The 20,756-nt window shown below is 40.1% G+C and overlaps 2 protein-coding genes across 12 annotated transcripts in view; both read right to left on the minus strand.

Annotated features, from left to right (window-relative positions):
• The window catches only part of fam189a1 (family with sequence similarity 189 member A1), an 82,101-nt gene extending 67,010 nt beyond the window's left edge, over positions 1-15,091 (minus strand). Inside the window, exon 1 of one of the 2 annotated variants that reach the window (XM_067496343.1) lies at positions 13,638-15,091. In XM_067496343.1, coding sequence (XP_067352444.1) covers positions 13,638-13,886 — 249 coding nt within the window. In that variant the 5' untranslated portion in view covers positions 13,887-15,091. The remainder of the gene's footprint in view (positions 1-13,637) is intronic. The other variant, XM_067496344.1, reaches the window with a different exon arrangement.
• Positions 15,092-15,826: 735 nt separating this feature from the next.
• The window catches only part of tjp1a (tight junction protein 1a), an 83,176-nt gene continuing 78,246 nt past the window's right edge, over positions 15,827-20,756 (minus strand). For all 10 annotated transcript variants that reach the window (XM_067496336.1, XM_067496333.1, XM_067496335.1 and 7 more), the window contains one exon: positions 15,827-17,559. In XM_067496336.1, coding sequence (XP_067352437.1) covers positions 17,465-17,559 — 95 coding nt within the window. In that variant the 3' untranslated portion in view covers positions 15,827-17,464. The remainder of the gene's footprint in view (positions 17,560-20,756) is intronic.

A 20,756-nucleotide genomic window follows, 5' to 3' on the forward strand; every position in this document is an offset into this window, starting at 1 on the left:
TGCAGGGGTTTCTTTTCATGTGTTCAACCCACTCAACAGGCAGATTGTTGATGGACAAATCTAAGAAAAACGCAGGTGGGCTTCAATCTCAGTGTATCTGTAAAGGATTACCTGCCAATGACAGAAGCTGAAAACAATGTGGACCAAGTTCTCCCAGGACGCTTGAAACAACTTGTCTTTGAAAGTACAATACATTGTCAGTTCACCACTAAATTAAAACTAATATGTGTCCTTCTTGTTGGAACTCAGGGATAACATATTTGAATTGTGCATTGATAAAATATGTACATGAACAATACTCGTAGAAGGACACTCTCGATGTCATGTGTCTAACAAAATGTTTCTGAGGGCAATCAACAAGTCACATTTTAACCACAATGGAGCAGAAAGAAACAGACACAAAGCTGAGAAGCTGATTGATGCACAGAAACTAAACAGTAGCTCCAAACATGGTGCAGAATAAACACATGGCCTCACAGGATCTACAGACACTACAGAAGAAGCCTGCGAGCTGTTCCAAAGGTAAACTACTTTAAAAAAAAACAAACATAATTTTTGTTCTTCAATGCCAGCTAATGAGAGGGAGACAGTGGCATGAGGCATGAACAAACTCTCCAGACTGCTCCACAAAATGGCAGCTGTAATTGACTTTGACCAATACATTTCACTCTCAACACTAATACAAGTCACTCTTGTCTGAACCCTTTGTTGTTCCATGGCTTTCATACTTCTGCTTCTCCCTCTCACAGCCTGCCTGTCATTTCACCCATGACAAGCCTCCCGTCACTCTGATCTTCATGTGCTACAAGATTTTTCTCGTTCTTACCCTCATTTCTTCTTTCCCTTGAAGTTCATTTTAGGAGGCCACAAAAAGAGGGAAAACGAGAGAGACCCCCGCTCCTCTGATTCCTTCATGTACCTTAAATGATGCTGACTGGCAACAAGCCATAGTAACTGTCTCTGGTTGCCATAGTAACCAACCTAGATAAGGTCCTAATCAAAAATCAAAATTGAACAACAGTAAAGCTTCTATTTCACAGTTATAGATCGCTTGTCATTGTATTAAGTCGTTTCTTTTTTTCTTTTTTTTTTTGAGGACTAAGATTCAACATGGTTTTATGTGAGTGGAATCATAAAATGATCGTGGGGATCTGGTGGTTCACACATGGTCATAATGTAACAAGTTATTTTCCAGGTGCTAGTAGTTCCTTCTGCTGCAGAGTTTCTCCTTTTCTAAAGCACCAGAAACGCTCCATTATTCGACTGACAACTTCAGTAATTGAGGACATTTTCAACCTCTTTGTTGTTTTATTGTTAGGATGTTGCCGTATCACCTTAGAAACACTGAAGTCTCACTATTTACTGCCCAGGAAATCAGAGCTCTGCAGTCTGCATCATCCTCTGATACTGCATCTTTACAGTATATCCTGTTTGCTGGGAAACTTTCTAATTTCATGCCCACAACTTCCTTTGTGAATAAAGTCATACCAGGAGGAAAATTTAAAAACTAATCTTAATTGCCAAACAATTTTATATCTTGACTCCAAAACCAATGTTCTTCCCAGTTTTTAGTCAGCAGCAATTTTGAAGATCACCACAATTAATGTTAATCTATTTCTATTCAGAAGATAAAACATTTAAAGGCACAAACTGATGCACTGCTCTACATAAACAATGTGTTTAATGGACAGTACGTGGGAAAGAAAAATTATGTTTGATAATTTTGCCTTAGAAACAGCCTAGAACCAAAATATATTCAGCTTACAGTCATATAAGTAATCACATTGGAAGTGAGAGAACTACAGGATTTGGGGCATTTTTGAAAAATGGAACATGGTCTTCCCTTACTAAGCACATTTAGGGGTATTGATGAGTGCAACAAAATCTTACATGCAGCATATTTCTAAGCTTTGCACTGCAGTGTTGTGATAGTGATGGAGAGCTGTGCTGAATAAGGAGTAATAGAGTTATTAAAGCAGAAATGGTGTGCTGATGTGCTTTCTCAAAGCTTTTTTTCTCAAAATGAAATACAAATAGAAAAATTAAAAGTAGCAGCTACAATAAAAAATAAAACTGCAGGGTCAGAAGAGAAATTAAACATTCACACATGACATTTTAGGTTAAAATTGGTCCCTCATTTCACCTACTAAGGTTGTCAGAGAGGAGGTAAACACATTTCATGTTTCTATGACAGACATGTGCACACGGCAGAAATCTGCAGTCCCAGAGGTGCTCACACTCTTCTAGCCACAGCTGAAACATGGATCCTCCAGGGACAGAAACAAGCAGCGAGTTGAATCAAATTGAGTGTAGATCATGAAAGGGTGGGTGAGGCATGCCAACCAGGCTGATGTGATGCCAAAAGAAAAACTGGGAGCTGGTAAGGAGGAGGAGGAACTGAAATATAGACCTGAGGGAGGGGCTGATGGCCTGGGGGGGGGGGGGGGGGCAGCTGGTCTTCATAGTCAGTAAACTTCCACAGATTCCCATCATCCCCTGCAGTGCGAGAACAAACTCTGCAGTAGTGTCCCAATTCTTTTAATCAGCATGAATTGCTCTCACTTTTTCCCTTGAAGCACATTAAGAGAAACTAACGGTGAAATAAAAGAAGAAAAATCAACTGGTGAATTAGGCGAGATAAAACAACTAGTCCCACAACCCACTCTGGCCCCAGGGCAGTTCAGCATAAATGAGTATTTAGTGCTATTCCCTTCAGCAAGAAACTATGAGAAAGTCGAAATTTTCTCTCCTCAAAATAGTTAACGTCATTCACAGCAAAGAGATCAGAAAGATGGAAAACATGACTAAGACACACAGAAACACAATCACCATTAGTCATTTAATAAATAACATAAATAAATAAATAAAAACGAGAAGCAAAACAGCAGCAAAGCTAAAGTTAAATGCTAACCGAGATGTCTCTAAAAGGTAGACGTTTCAGATCAATCCATCTTATACTCTGTTCTCTCATTCCCTATCTTCTTTTTGTTCTCTTTCACACACACATATACGAATGCAGGGACTTGCAAATTCACACATTCATTGCAAAACCTACAGAAATAAACTGATAGGCCCATCTCCTTGTTGCCAGTTTCACTTCATATGAAACAACTGGAACAGAAACCGTTAGGAAATGTATTATTCTGACCATTAGCAACAACAAATCACTTTGAGATTATGTTGAAGGACTCCATTGGGAGACGATGTCGACTTCATTATACGTGACAAATCGGATCACTGCCGGACACTGAATGACGCTGTGTGGATTCTTACTGAAACACACTGATCTGGTGACCTTTCTTATACATTTAACTGCTTTTGGTTCAATATCTGACCTGGACAGTTTAACCTCAATGATCATTGATCCAAGTGGACACTTTTCATCCCTTGTTACCTATTTTCAGCAGGACGTATTGCGTATTTGGGGGCTTTATTTTTAACTACTGATATTTTCTTAATAGTTTCCTGAAGATCTAGTTGTAGTTTAGTTGGAATCCTTGTGATATTGTCACCTTAATTCCAAATAAATGAATATTACCACTTACTTGAAAAGTTAAAAACTACAGCTTTCATGATCCTGTACCTGGCATCTTATTTGCTTCTTTATTATGATCCACCATCAACTTCCTCAAATGTCATTTTTCAACCTTATTAAACTTCAAGACTTTCTGATTATAACCATATTCACTAACATCTACAAATGTCTACGTTTCACCATTTGGCAATTTCTGGCTCGGGACAAGTTCTTAGTCTATTATCATATGTGATTATTTATTTGTGAACTTAGTGACCTTTAACTAATTTGTTAAATGCCACAAATTACAGAAGCATTAAACATGTGTCATCCTTTAAATGTATCCTGTAACATGTCATTGTGATCCAGACAGTAGAGTGAACTGCACACAGGACTTCTGAGCAGAGGTCTTGATTTTCAAATGGTTTTATTGGTTAAATAAAAAAAATCCTTTTTTTTTTTTTTTTTTTTTACAGTTTCTCAAAACTGAGAAAGTTTCTTCACGAGGAACAGAAATGCCTCTCAGGTTGTGCTTCAGCTCTTGATTTATCTCTCCTTCTGTCTGATTAACCTCTTAAAGGAGCTTTCAGCCCAGTGGTCGGCTACTTTCTGAGGAAGACTTAGAGGAAGATAAAAGAAAATATTTCAGAGCAAAGAAATGTTCTTAGACATTCTCTCTTTGCATTTGCAGCTTGTAGCTGGAGCTTGTCTTCTTAAACTCAGCTGTCTACACGTCTGTGTGGTCTGCATTCAAACACACAAAGAATGAGGATGCACCATTTATGTACTGTACACACCAGCACCATATAGACAAATACACAGTCACAAATCCGTGACCTCGCCTCCCACATGTGTACACGCACAGAACAGCCGTCCAACACAACATAGGTGCTAATCATAGAACAAAGGGAGGCTCCAGTCAGCAGGCTTTCCATTGATCAGCTATAGAAAGCAGCAGCGAGGGACAACAGTTAGCTTTGTTAAACCAGGAAGAAGTTACAGCTCAATAGCCGAGGTAGAGAATAGAAGTGAAACACCCCAACAAAGCTCCATCTGTTTGTCAGCCAGTCTGTGGGAGCTGATATCAGACCTTCACACTGACACTGGCCTGCTGCAACATGCCTCTGAAAAGATCTTTTTGTTATTGAGAAAAAAAATTCTGAACATCCTCGCTCAGGTCAAATACAGGATGAAGTAGGTGTCTGTCGCTTCACAGGAAACTAAAACTCTCCATTCAGTCCAAATAAAACATGAGGGGGCTTCGTAAAGCCATTCCTTCCTGTCGGTTTTGACACAAACAAGGCAGTAGAACACAGGTAAACACAGGTGTTGTTGCAGCTGTGAGAGTTCTCCTCAATGCAACACTCTCATCCTATAGATCAACACCACAATAACGTAATCTCATAACACACGTTTGCTTCAGGTCTTCTGCTTCTGTTTCCCTCGTTCCTTGGGTGTCTCTCTTGTAGTCCCCCACCCCCAGATCAACCCTGATGGCCTTTTCTATTCAACAGTCTGCAAATGCAATAACCAAGAGCAGGAAGAGGAAAGAAAAGGAGGAATTATATGAAGAGGTCTTTGATGATATATCATTCATTCCGGACATCAAACAATTTCCCCAAACACATGATCCCCCTTCTCACTTTTCTTTTTTGTCCTCCCATATATTTGACTTGGTGCTTGTAATGTAATATAATGTCAAACTCAGCAGATGACTGAGGAAGCAGGTTGAACTGTGCGCAACCACCTTTCTGCAAAGGTCAAAAATCGTCACTCATGTTCTGACTTGAACATAGATAGAAGAAGATAATGAAGAGCATGCCATCATTGGATTCAATAAGACAAAAAAAACATTTTTCAAACTACCCTGAACACCACGTCTGACTACAATTCAGTACTATGCTGATGTCATTGTGACACACTTGTATCATCTGATTTGTGTGTGCAGGTGTTCAGACTAAGAATAGTGCTGCTCTGCATTAGTGAATGTTGCTTCAGGTGGTGGACGGTGGATGAGATGTGATATATCTGGCCTTAGCTGAGACAGGAATTTACAACTCTGCTAAGTTTTCACGTCAGCAGTCAGTTTGTCTACAACTGCCACAAATTGTTCAGTTAAAGAAAATTAATCAAGTCAGACATTTGTTCATTCCAGGTTTTCAAATGTAAGAAGGCTCCAAGGCTTTGGGGTTTGGACTCTTCAGACCCATTCAAAGACATTAATGAAGTGCAGAGTGCAGATTATATATTAGATCCTAAATCCTAAATTTTTGCTTTGTGGTACGCCCACCAGTCCATGTACGTGAAAATGGGTAACTCTGTGTGGGTTCCCTTTAATGTATGCAATGAAGTTAGGCAACAAAAAATTATCTCCCCTTCTTTTTAATGTTTATATGGACAATTTATCAAAAATGTTTGATTGACTGTAAGAGAGGATGTAGAGTTAGTGACTCTATCATCAACCATTTGATGTATGCAGACGATTTGCTGATTTCTTTGTCCGTATAGCACTGGTCTTTAACAGTTACTAGGGGTTTGCTCTCAATAGGAGTCCTAAATGTTCAAAACTTGCAAAAGCACATCACCAGCTGGTCTAGAGCTATTGTTCTGAAAGTGATGTACAGTGCTACTAAGGTGTGTGTTATACAGTACCCTTAACACAGAGCAACATGCAGCATGTGTTTAACATCCGTAATGCAGGGTCTGTATGTAAAAGGAGTGATTAGAATATATACATGTGCAACATATGGGACTGGACAACGCCAAATACCTGTCAAGATAGTGGGGGACTACACTGGACAAGTTAAGCCCAGATCAAGCTCTCTGAACAGCCCATATGTTTTGTTTTCTTCCAGCCTGCAAAGCACTAGTCTCACTGAAATGAAGGAAGGAGTTGAGTTTGTTTTATTTTTTTAAACATCACTGTCATCAGTCTGAAAATAGCCTCAATAATTCACAATACCATCATTCAATTTCTTTGAAGACCACAACATGAGACAGTAGTGAGTAAAATAATATTGTCAGAGCTTCAGCAGAAAGACACGCTGCTGAACATTTATCTTGGTTCTTTGAATCATACAGATGAGTGCTTTGCCAAACACCGCTCTGGTTTAGGACAAAGTCAGTTTTTTCCAGCTAGGTTGCTTCATTTTGGCGATATATTGTCTCGCAAAGGGAGAACAAATATAGTACAAGGAACAGCATGTAACAAAAGGACTTAAGTCTTAATAAGGCACAAATAAGCTCAGATCATCGAACAAACCAGAATTATCAGCACTAATGGATGGCAGAAGGTCTGCATGCATCTGCAAAGCACATCTATGTAAAGGTGACAACCTGAAATATTAGAGCCTCCCTCAAACATTGTGTGTGCGTGTTGGAGAGGTAGCAAGGACAAACTGTTCTGGCCACCATAATGGTGCTCACTGGTAGAACTGGAGTGGTGGTCAGGATGCACTCGAGGGTCCTCAGAGTAATGAGTAGCAGCAGGCTGAGTGCCCACTTACTTATTATGGAAAGTTGCAGCAGGAATGTGAATTACAACGGCTCAGCGACACCTTGGGACAGAATTAGCAGTCAAACTACATGACATCATCACACCACAACCCTAAGGTATCTGCAGAGATGTTAAAAAAACGAAAATAAACACAAGTCAGATGATCGATGGAACTGATCAATTTGAGATTTAGGACAGGCCAGTCCAGCCGTGCGAGGTCTGGTCTAAGAGCACGTGTGCTGACCAAAATTTCCATTGAACCTAAAGTGACGAGATGAACAAAGCAGCAGAGGAGCCACATCATCCATCGACAGTTAGGAATGAATAGCTGCATCCAAACAAGAACCTGGAGCTTTATGACGAGTCCCGGATTAATATGTTTTGCCCACAGTTTGCAGGTAAATGGTCATCAAATCGTATGATCGCGTGAATGCTGCACAAACTCATGGTGTCACATACAGTTAGTGACATATTGCAGCCAAAAGGATTTTCAAATAGGGAGTGGGGAGGATTTTAACCTGCTCTACAATCTGTCAGTCTTTAAAGGGTTATTTCACTAAACTCTGAAATCCCTCGTGGAACCCTGAAGCACCCTGGAGGTGAAGTAATTTTAGTTCTTCGGGCTCACAATACCTTAAAAACCTTTCTAAAGGATCAGTGGATACTCTGGAGAATAATGGAGTCTTTATTTGGATGTCTTTCTAATGAAGAAAGCTGTCAGATTCTGGAGAGAGGGGTGACTTTTTATACACCGCAATGCTGTGAACACTCCAAACAGAATTCCTAAACGTGGATATATTTAGGCCCAAATAATTCAACTCAAACTACATACTGTATGTGTGCCACTAGATTCAACAAGAAAGTGAGAAAATGTTTTGTATCCTGTTCCCTGCATCCTGATGAATATTTCATACCGTCTGAATCTGACCACCTCGTGGATTTGGACTCAGAACTGCAATGAAGTATTCACATAGCAGCATGGGACACAACATGGACTTGTTCTGATTCTGACATCTTTTATTTTTATTAAAATCCCTCTTTTCACTATTAGTAACAAACAGATTCAGTTTATTTGTGTTTAAAAATTGTTCAAGAATAAAATGTTCCCAGTTACAGAAATAAACTCCAAAGAAAAGCAAGCGATGCAACGTGAGGGACAGCAAAGGGATATAACTCACTCTATAAAAGAGAAATCAGTTCATGTCTGAGGTCAATAAAACAATTCATAAAATTCCACACCACTCAAAGAATATTTGTCTGCTATTCTTGCACTGCGTTATATTACTGTAGTTTCTGAAACTGTTTCTCATATTGCTTATGGATCTTTTGTGTTACCATAACACCTGCTTACAGAAAGTGTCACTCACTTGACATTGGAGTAGAAATACTCATATTCACTTTAGGTTCAGAGAAAACGACCAATTCGATGCCGCATTTACACCCTTCTCTGTTCACTTTGATGTCATGAGTCATGAGCGAATCCAAAAGCAAAAATGTATTAATAAATAGTGCATCAGTGTTTCTGACAGCAACCACATCTAAATTCAATTCATTCACACGCAACCAACAGAAAGTCTCTTCATCAAAGTGATGATTTCCAAAGTAACACAGCAGACTACACCTCGAAGTGTGTGTCTTAAGACCTGTTGCCAGGATACTACCTCAGCCTAATAAGCCTGCTAATTATTGATGATTCACGCTCATTTGCAGCAGAAATAGCCGACCTCAGTAACTAAACAATGAAATCAAAGATTTCTTCTTTTTCGTCAACGACTGCTGCTGCTCCGTTTCTCTGCTTTTATGTGGCAAACAGGATTGTTCTGCACCAACCAGATTAGAAATACCTGATTCCACAATCTATTCACTAAAATCATTTCCTATGAGAGGCCTTAGAGGAAATTTGGGGGCAAATTGCCTGTGATCTGTGGGCCTGCTTCATCTCTTGGATTTTCCTGGTTTTCCGGTCTCAGGACAAACACAAAAGACAGCACAAAGGCTTAGTGATAAAAATCTGATTGAGTTTTAGTATTTAGAGCCAGCTTTGTAGCAGCTCTATGAGCCTGGACTTGGTGCACAGTTGTGCAATGAGCTAAAATGCTACACAGGATAACTGAGATGTTATGGTGCTCATTTTAGTTTTATTTAGGCAGAGCACCAACGTGCTCTGTAATGTTTACATCCTGTATGTGTACATGAAATTCATGACGGTTTCCCTTGTTGTAATGCTTCCTTGTATACACATATGGCCACAAACATGTCCACAAGTAACTGTCACATCTAGCTCAAATCTATTTTCCACTGTTCACATGCACATTCCGCAGTATTTATTTTTTATACGGTACAATGTTCCCATAGTTGTGTGTTAATGTTTATTATGTGGTAGTTTCATGTCTTTACCATGTTGGGATGCTACATGGTGGTGGCAGGTTACTCCCAGTGGGTCAGGTGAGCACCTTGCATGGTCATTAGTGAGTGGATAAATGAGAATCAACATTGCAAAGTGCTTTGGATGATACAGTAGCACTATGCAAGCAGAGCGTCTCTTTACAAAAATACATCATAAATATAATCAGCAGATAAGATTAGAAAGGATTAGACAGGATAAATTAAAATTGCTGATGGCACTAAAAGAAAAGTTTGGGGAACACCAACTTCAGTAGGATTCATCATCTTTTGATCAATAGAAACAGAACATGGCAGAACAGTTTGTTCATGTGTTCACATCGGATTTACCAGATTTGCATAAATCGCTCATTTATTAAGACTATGAGCATCGCCTCTTCAGGAGCAGCTGTGCGACCATGAGATTTCATCATGAGCAAAATATCGGGCTGCCTGTTCCGCTTCATGCGTGGGCAGGTTTCATTCACAAAACTGTCCTATGAAAAAGTTCTCAGTACAGAGTTTACTGAAGTCAGAAATCAGCACTGACACTGCACTGTGACAGAACTAAAGAGGGAACAGCTCAGGCTGCATGAAGCTAGACACACACACAGACACACGGCTTATATGTGAGGAAGAGGACAACATTCACGGAGATATCAGAGCAGAGTATTAAAGCCTGCAGTAGGTGATGTTACACTGTCAGGACTGCAGGATAAAGCCTTTCCTTCACGCCGAACTAATGAAATGTAGAACCACTGTGCCAAATATGACCATAAATAATCAAATAAATAAAGCACCTCTCTGAAAACTTGAAAGCTGTGATGACAACAACTTGGTGAACAGTATATTTACGTACATAGCATTAAGTTTATTATTTTTATTAATATATTTGAAATTCTAAATTCCAAATACATTCAAATGAATCTATTATAAACTAGTAAGACAAGTGATTGTGGAGAAAGGCAGACAGATCTGGACCACTTGTGAATTTCATTTGTAGCTGAGAGGGAACTCAAAGTACGAGGTAACTGGTAAATGCTACAAATTCTCTTAAATTACTGTGTGTGTGTGTGTGTGTGTGTGTGTGTGTCAGGTAACAACAAATATTATCATATTGTTTGTGCGAGTTGTTCTCACATGAGCCTGCTGAGAGCCTCCCAATATACCCCCACAACATAACAACCCTTTAACAAACACACTGGAGCCTTTTATTCACTCACACAAACACACACACACACACACACAGGCAGATTAGTGCAGATTCTGCTGACTGTTGGTGCTGGAAATCCAGCAGAGAGCTGCCTCAGAACAAACACCTAGAAAACCATCTTAAGCCGTTTATTATGGCACAGTCGATAGATTGGAGTGTTACTTGTACGAAGGATCTACACAAACATCCACATTTCTCTTCTTTCACCCGATCACATCAGTTTGTGTGGGGAGGGGAGTAAAAATAGAGAGGCAGAAGAGTGGAAATATTACAGTTTAAAAAATTAATAGAAAGTGTAAACTCTAACGTTAATGATGCCTGCACTAAGTCCTTGGGATGAATTTATATGTTCACACATTTTGTGTAAAGCATCTTTATTCTCTACTGTGGCACTGAAATGAGAGGTAGTTCGTGTGTGTGCGTGCATGTGTGTGTACACACATGAATCAGTTCTGAGTTTAATTCATGGAGATACGTGGTGGACAGTAATTTGTTCTGCGTGTCAGCTGCTGACAGCTCGCTTGGCCAGGACGCCTCATTTATTGGCCAAACCTGGAAGAGCAGCACGATTCACAGCCAACAGGTGATCCTGCTGGTAGTCCGGTCGGACGGAGCAGAATGGAGGTGATTGACTGCTGAGCCTCGTGCAGTTTGCAGCCTCGAGGTCAGCACCGCTCATCTTCACAGCCCTGCGTCATCTTTTGTCGCCCAAATTACATCGACAGGCAGTGACTGTGGCTGGCTGTGTGTCTGCTGAGCTAAAGAGTTGCATTAGGGGTGTGGGATGATGATGATTGGGTTGCCACAAAGAGCAACTAATTTGTAGGAATAGTGTGTGTGTGTGTGTGGAGAAGGGTCAGCCAGCACAGCAGTGATTTCTGTGTATAGGAAGTAAAGATTACACCTTCACTCACTGTGAATGTGATGAAATCCCACAATACCCGTCATCACACAGAGATACTTAATGGCGTCCCACAGTGGCCACACAAACACACACACACCTGCAGAGTGACTACACACACATAAAACACCTTCACACACCATACACACGCACACACTGAGGACTTGTCCTTAGCTCACATCGGCATGTCAGGAGCCTCAACACAAAAGCTTCAGCATTAGATTTAGCTTGGAGTTCTCAGCTTCCTTCTGCACAATTATCACAGATTCATATAAACAACTTTTCCTCAAGTTAGACCTGAACATGGATAAACTGCATTTGTAGACAGGCGAGATAACAGCCTCCTTTTCTAATTCTACACATTTGTCCCGACACCGTGAGGACTAATTAACAGCTCACACGCCGATAGATTGAGCCATGCAGAGATATCACTTTCCTTCTCTAAAATTAGAAATAGATCAGCTCTACCGAGTATTATACTGTAGATAAACAGCTTTTATGTACAAATACACTCATCCTGTTAGATTAAATAAACTCACAGCACACCTAATTGAGATGCTCGTGTCTCATATATCAAACTAAATTCTAGAAAGTGAAGCACAACTTTTCAGTGACCAGAGATGCTGCATTTTCTGCTATAATAAGTTGACATTTAAGGGCAGCTCTCGTCTTCACAAAGGGCATCTTCCACAGCCTGTTTGCTTGTGGGCAAATCACTCCCATCCCCAGAGTCTACAGAATAAGAGCTGGTCTCAACCACATTATCTGGGTTTGGCGCCACAGTGGCCGATGGTTCTTCGTTCAGCCTGACGACTCTGTTTTCGGCCCCTGACTCAGCCTGTGTCACAGTACTGAACCTCTGCTGACCACCACCATTTTCCCCTCAGTCTTATCTTATTTTAGTCTCGCTTGTCTTTCTGAATAAGAATTCATCTGGAGGATCTTCTTCGCTCTGAGACATTTTGCATGAGGTGACGTTTTTGTTCGTTTTTCCTGTTCACAGTGTCTGTTCAATTGTCACTGGTCAATTGTTTATTGGTCACTTAGCAAATAATATGTTTTGTTTGTGTTGCAGTTCTGGTGTGAGTCCATGTATTGGTTTATATAAAAATGAGATTATTAGAAGGAACCTTTTACTTTTTTTACAAAATTTGTAAGATAATCATGTTTTACCAATGCAATTGTACATTTGGGCACAACACCATAAAACACGCATCCGTTTCACAGTGGCTCTGTAGGCTACTACCATTTTAAAATGTCTTCTTTATTAAGTTTTTTTTTTTATTTAAATGGGAGCTGCTGCCAACAGTCTTTGTGAAACAGGTTGCATCAACCCGATGTATGATGTGTCCCGCATAATGATTAGAATTAAGCTACAAAATATTGTCATACTGTGGACGTTTTCTTGAACAAAGCTGCAGCAGGTTTTTTTGTGCAGAAAAAAAATAGATGGCGAGAAGCACAACAGGCCCAAAATACATTTTATACAGAGGTTTGTCAAATCAGCCTCAGGCACTGATCAAGAGTTGACCTTTGCTCTCTGACATCTGTGGCCGCTCACTATTCCCCTGTAACTACATACTCCCACACACACACACAAAAACACACGGCTCTTGTGCCACAGACCTGCACTCTACCCCACTGCCTCTATAATTAATGGACCAGCCCTGCTCCAGGTCTCTGGCAAGAAATCAAGACGTGTGCAGTCATAAATATTTACGGGATCGCCATGAAAGTTTCACATGTAGAAAAACCCAACATCTCAATGACATTTCCCACAAACACATTCCACTGTACACAGAGAAATGACCACTGTTTAAATCCTCCTCCGTGACTGTGTGTGTGTGTACCAACAACTGATTTCAATAAGATTTCCCCTCATGGCACTGGTCTAGCTCTATGACACGTAAAGACTGGAGCTTTTTCCAGTAACTATTGTGATTGTTGCAGTATCCCATGAGACCACTGCAGTGACACATTGTGATACAATTAAAGGAACAATACAAAAATAAATGCTGTTATGCTGCTTTCAGTATTAAGAGTGTTACTGCACCGCTACACATTTTCTATTCAGAAGATGGGAACTTGCATCTTTTGATTTATGTCAAATAGGAAAAGCTGTAATACTCACAGAGAAACCTGCCCAGAAGGGACAGGAGTGCCGGACTCTGGGTGATGTGGTCAGAGCCAGAGCCGCAAAGCTGACGGCCAGGATAAGACTCCCCAGGACCATCTGAGAGACCCCCAGAGCCAGCATGATCCTCGTCCGGGTCCGGTATTCCCTAAGTCGGGACAGGCTGCGGGACAGCGACGCCGGGCTCAGGGACCCCGGGCCGCCGATGCCGCTGCTGCCGCCGCGGGGCAGCGCGTTCACCGGCATTGTGACTGAAGGGTTTGAGCAACCGGGTGAACAACAAACGCAGCAGCAGCAGAGATCCAACAGTAAGATCCGGCAACAGCAGAATCGCCGAGTTTCAGCCTGCAGTGCGCTGGTAAACGGTGTCACTCGTGGTCAGTGTCCGACGGGGATGATCTCCATCAATTAGGATGCTCCAAGTGGCTCCAATGTGAGGCGCGCTGCGGCGGATGTGAGGAGAAAGGTGAGGGTGAAAAAAAAGCGCCGTACCAGATGTTTAGTTACCACAACACAGAAAGTATCAGTATTCTCAAGATTAATGTGACATATCAACGCGCCGCAGCTGTCGGTGGCTGCTCCGCAAAAAATCCCATTCCCCAAAAGTCAGAATGCAAAAAGGCAAAACCTCCAAACGCATCATACTGCTGTCAAACAGCCTTGCTCCATTGTCATGCTGTCATGCTCGTCACTGCAGGCTCTCCAACAACTCAAAGCGAGCAATAAATCCGGGACAAGAGACGTGAATCAGAAGGTGAGCCTCCACTCTTTGAAGAAGGAAAAACACGTCCAAATAGATGACACCGCAATCAAATGTGCGGGGTTTTCTTGATTCGGAATCTTTGCTTCTTCTGTGTGAGGCACCAGCCGTGGTTTACACAGACGACAGCAAATCTAACAGGCAGGACAGGAGATGCTCACTGCGCACTGGAGATGTGCCACTCTGCGCTTCTACATGGCGGCGCGCTGCACGGAGTCAGTTTTACTATGGGAGTGGAGGAGGGGAGACGGGCTCTTTACTATGAGACAACATCAAAAACCCACGCGCGATTTGTTACCGCTGCTGGTGATGTAATGGTGGAGGAAACGAGGAACGATCTGATCTCCAGGCGAGGATCATTGTAAGGCTGTAGCCAAGAAATCGGATTTAGTTCTTGGAAAGTGCACGATTTGGTTTTACGGAAAGGGTTAAAAAGGAGTCTTCTTACATTGTCATTATGTAAAGGGGATTCCTTGTCATAACTTAAATACATTTTAAAATGTGTGGCTTTACCTTTTATAAAACAAAGTATATGTATGTGAAGTCCAGTTCCACGCGCAGCCACTTGAACACGCACGAACGTCTCTTTGTCCTCTGCCCTTCACCGCGCAGGCCGGACGGTCTTTGCACGACAGGTGGTAAATGCGACACACCTGGGTTTAGTGAGAAGGCTTCCAAGACATTCGACTGGCTGCACATTACTGAGAAATGAGTTTCCTGACAGGTTCTGTCTGCCTCAGTGGCCTCAACTCTTTCTGCTTTGTGAGCCAGTAAGGATGGTTACGTTTAAGGAGGGAAAAGTAAAAAGAAAAAAAGGTCGGAGGAAGATTTAAATCAAAGCTATTTTTGTTAATTAAACTAAACAAAGATACACTATATAAAACACACATTTTGAATTAATACTTTAAGGAGCTTTATTTTGGAGCAAAATATTTCCTCATAAATACTGCTTCCCATCCCATATAGGCGAACAGCAGTAACGCTTGAAGTACTGTAACAATTACTGTCACATTAGAATCACAGCTAAAGGACTTATTTCTGACCTTGTACAGCAAAGGGATTCAAGGTTCACCTGCGCCACCTAGCTGTGAAACGTGAGCTATAGCACAGCGTCTATTAATGAAGTCAGTGAGGCAAGCGAGTACCAAATCCAATAAACTTACATATTTTGTAATTACTTTAATAAAACAAGCTTTCCTAAAGAAAATAAAAACATAATTTATTGTCTAATGTTTCTTTGGAAAATAAGTTGTTTAAAGGTGACTTTTATTGCAGTTTAGCCAGGAAGTCTTAAAAAGAATTTTTGCAAGGCTAAAAGAAAAAAAAAAAAGAAGTTTAGAGCCAACTAGCTGTGATCTGCAGAGGTGAAAAGGAAAGAAAGCAAAAATAATCACTGGTTATATTATTTTAAAAAATTACACACATCTTACTTTAAAAATTTTATTTATTAATACAGTGGTATACTTAAAATTGTGTTGCAGAGGAGAGAAAAAAAAGTCAGCCACACGTGAAGAGCTAATATCCAATTAAAGCAGTTATATCTAAAAATAAAATGGTAGTGGTGTGCCATACATAATGTATTGTTTATTAGTACAAAAATACATTTGACGGCACACAATACAGCATTCAGTATCACAAATCAGTGAGGGGGACACTTTGAGAGCACACCCTTTTAAAAAGAACATGTTTTAAATGTATTTGAGCCCAAGTACTTTCCTGATACCTAAACAGCCATAAAAAGACCTTTTTGTGACCGTAACATAGTGCGAGTATACTAGTAGAAAATATGTGATGTCATTTTTTTTTAGGTTATAAGTTTCAAGGCTCAAGGATATATCCAGAATACAAAGATAACCACTTTCACTTTCTTCCACTTTTTAAAAACATCTTTTCTAAGTTTTATACAAAAAAGAAAGACATACAAAAAGTTCATTTACAAACAAAAGAAACAAGGCAATATGCTTGCTTTATTTACAGCCACTTCTTCTGTTTTGTTGTATGTTTTTTAAAGTAATGCATAGCAGATAAAAGAAGAATATACCTTTGTTGTAACAATTGTTATCCTTTATCAACTGTTATTGTGTGCTAAACCCAAGTTTATTTGTACAATGGGGTCACAAGAAATGGCAATATGAATGACGTTATACCATAATTTATTATAACTTATTTCTAAATGAAAAGTGAATAATCTGCAGTTAAGGCATCACTGCTTATTTGTTTGTGAGTGCAAGAACGCACAGCAAGAAAAAGAAACAAGATGACGAGAGAGAGAAATAGATATGAAGGGGGAACTATGGAGACTACTGGACCTGAGTAAAGAACATGCATAGATCGCCCTCAGGCAGAAAGGAGAGACGTGGTTCTCCGGAGGAAAGTACGCTACAAGATATTAATGTAAGAAAAGGAAGAATAACGGAAGCAGCGAAGGAAGAAATGTCTCTAAAAGTGTGCTGCTTGGGTTCATATCCACCTCATGTTTGGCCAAATCCTTCTAACAGATTCTTGCAAATGTCACCAATTCTGGTTTAATCCTACCTCGCATCGGTCTCAAAACTTCATTAATATTCCTTCAGTGTGGGAACAACGTGGAGACACATTTGTATTCAGCCACCTAAACTGAAAAATAACTGACTTCATGAGTACATTTTTCGTACAATGTCTCTGTACTTTTATATATACACACACTGTTTGTATATATAGCATAAATATACCAACAGATTTTTTGAAGCGTGCATGCTGCTTCAAATGCCTTCCATCTATATTTAGGTAAAAATGACATTAAACAGTGCCTCATACAGTATATAGCATCAAATCTCAGTGAACTGGGGCCTTCATCAATGCTATCGTTTCACATCAAACCTTCAAATTTGGAATGACTTTAAAAAAACAGCTTGTAACAATCATCAGTGTTTTGTCATCACCCATGGGCGCAGTAAACAGCACTGACTGGATCTTCTTCATACTCCAAAATGTGGTGAGTGTTTTTATGTTTGGTGTGTCCATCCTCTTCATTTTATTCATCACAGCTCCACAATGAGCAACATCACACCAGTCTGGCCAGTCCTTAAAAGTGGTCAATGAGCACAGAAACGCAGTTGGCTCCCACCAGGTAGTTGGGGTCCCCGGGGAGAGACTTGTTCTGCCAGCTTTTTGGGTCACCTGGGGACAGAAAAAGATGGGAGGGGGGAGGTGAGTGATAACAGCTGCTTTTTCTGCACAATTCAAAGCTGGAATGCATTTCATAAGCACTGTTCACTGGCAAACTGAGTGCAGAACTTTATTATATCCATTGTCTGCAAGATACGAGAAGTGATTTTGCATGTTTGTGACCTATGCCCAAGCACAGTACCACAAGAGTCTAGTAAAAGCATTTAATTTTTTTTAATAAATGTCCCTGGCCACTGGATGACAGCAAATTAAATCTCAGTCACTGTGAGGTCTTGGTGTAATTGCATGGATAAACATACACGTTTGTGCCAAGAGGCAAGTTCCAGTAATCCATAAGAGTAAGCAGAGCCAGCTCAGCATAGGTCCACTGACACAGTACAAACATGTGACTGTAAATACAGCCTGCACAATGACATCAACTGTGTACAGCTAAAAGCTGGGTGATATAGAAGACATCATCCATTTAGGGTGTGCAAAATAAAAAGAAAGAGGAGGATCACATAACTCAGATAATTTCCCCTAATTTCTAGCTTGATAGGTCATTATGTCGCATTGTCTTCATCAAATATTAGTTAGATAAGTTCATTTCCCATGGTGCTGATGCTCCAATAGCTAACTATGGGAGTTATAACAAGTGGTTTACTGTATAAATGCAGTTTGGGGCACAGGTGTAATAAGTACTTAAGCATCCTGGTGGAGGCCTTTTGCTTAGAACTATTGAGCCAACTACCTTCAGCTCCATTTCCTTTATGGGCCAACGAAAAAAATATCACTTGTCTCAACAATATTGCTGGCTACTCCTGGACGGTCTGCTTTTAAATTGTTTTCTTGAAGGCACCGTAAAGAGACTACATGCCACACTACACATAACTGATCAAATAAAATCTTGGTCTGAATCTTTTCCAGACTCTATAATGACAATTTGAAGAATGTGCGATGAATAAGTGCTGAACTGCAGTAACAAAACTTAAAAAAGAAAAATCATGTTTCATCTGTGACTTTCATGATGTGAAAAATCCGCTGCACAATGTTCTTTTTTTAGCCAGTGTCACACAAACATTTTGCCACCTCCACTGTTATCGTTTGTATGTGTCGATAAACTTTGTAAAGGTCAACTTTTAGCAGAAGATAGTTTGCTCACTAAATCTTTCCCATGTACTGACTAAGTCCACTTACAGTCTAATCAGAAAGGACACCAAGTTCAGAAAATTCAAGGTGCGCTCCACTTTTTTTTTTTTATATGTTCCCAGGCTGTTACTAGGCAACTATTAACCAAGGACAGTGGAGGGGAAACTGCTGCTTCTGTCCCAAAAAACTGTCCCAGACTGCAAAAATGCCTTCTCTCTGATTAGGGCTTATAAGTATCTAAAGGCCATTTTCAACGGACCTCACAAAATTTCAAGCTCAACTGCCAAATCAACTCCGATTAGGTAATGTACACCATGTACTTAGGCGTTTAGATCAGATAATATTTAACATTTACTTAAGTTTCACTTGGTTTTTAAAGGGAGTTGCACATTGACAGAACTCAGTTCTTATAGCTAAACTCTCTCGCGCTGGTTCTGATTTAAACGTGTAAGTTAACACAGTGATGCAGACAATAACACCATAAACACAGACAAGAAGAAAAAGAAAGCAGAGAGTTGTAAGGGCGGAGGAAAGGGAAGCAGGAAAGCAAAGTGAGAAGAAAACCAGAAAATGGAAAAGAAGGAGGCTGGAGAGTGGCCTTGGTTCACAGCAAGAGGATTACAACACAGCCCGATAATCCTCGCACAATTCAGCAGGACAACGGAGAATGCAGCCCTTCAAGTCTCATCAGTGAAATTAGGCTAATTAGCAGCTAATCCTGACCACTGCCAAATTTACACAATTTTTTAAGAAAGGACAGGAAAAGGATGGTACTAAGAGGAGAAATTAGTTACTTTCTTCACGGTTCTTTTTCTTTCTTCAAAAGTTCCACTTATGGTCTTAGGTCTTTCTCAGCCTGTAGTTTGTTTGCTCAGTTGCATGACAGAATAAATGGTGACCTATTTATAGCAGTTTGTTTTCCATTAACATGACTTGTGTAGCATTTTCTCATTATCTTGTTTCGGTCCTAAATATCTTGCAGATTAATTTCAATACTAAATATAAATATAAATATAGATTGCACAGAATGCATTCTGCAGTATTGTGCTTTGTTTATGAGATTTTACTTCCTATTTGTGGTCAACTACTACCGTATTTATTTAACCTATTAATATGTAAAATAAAGTTTCTGTTTATCAAGCCAACATTGACAAGCAAAGGATCAACTGTACTCAGCTGAGTTATTATTTGCTGATGCTGAAGTTAGTGTTTTTTGAATGCCCATCTCCTGCAGCCACAGCATGAACTGTTTATGTACAACCGCAATTCCAAAGAAGATGGGATGATGTGCAATTAATGGCAAATCTCATCAACTCGTACTTTATACACAATAGAACATTAAAAACATATCAGATGTAGAAACTGAGATATTTAAATAATTTTATGGGAAATATCATCATTCTGAATTTGATGGAAGCAACACATCTCAAAAAGTTGGAAGAGGGGCAACAAAAGGCTGGAAAAGTAAGTTTTTCAAATCAAAAACATATTGGGGAGCATTTGACAACTAATTAGGTAAACTGGCAACAGGTCAATAACATGACTGGGTATAAAAAAAGAATGTAAAGATGGACAGAGGTTAATTAATCTGCAACAAACTGCGTCTAAAAATTGTGGAAAAATTTCAGAAAAATGTTCCTAAATGTAAAATTGCAAGTTAAAGCTGCATCATGCTAAGAAGAAGCCATATGTGAACACGACCAGAAACGTTGCCGTGTTCTCAGGGCCAAAGCTCATTTAAAATGGTAAATGGAAAACTGTTCTGTGGTCAGATGAATCAAAATTTGAAATTCTTTTTGGAAACCATGGATGCTGTGTCCTGTGGACTAAAGAGGTGAAGAACCATCCAGCTTGTTATCAGCGGACTGTTCAAAAGTCTGCATCTTCTGATGGTATGGGGGTGCATTAGTATCTATGGTGTGGGAAGCTTACACATCTGGATAGGAACCATCAATTCTGTAAAGTACATAGAGCAACATATGCTCCCATCCACACAATGTCTCTTTAGGAAAGGCCTTACATATTTCAGCAAGACTATGTTAAACCACATGCTGCATCCA

This window comes from Channa argus, chromosome 2 (assembly GCF_033026475.1).
Source record: "Channa argus isolate prfri chromosome 2, Channa argus male v1.0, whole genome shotgun sequence".
NCBI classification, from domain to species: Eukaryota; Metazoa; Chordata; class Actinopteri; order Anabantiformes; family Channidae; genus Channa; species Channa argus.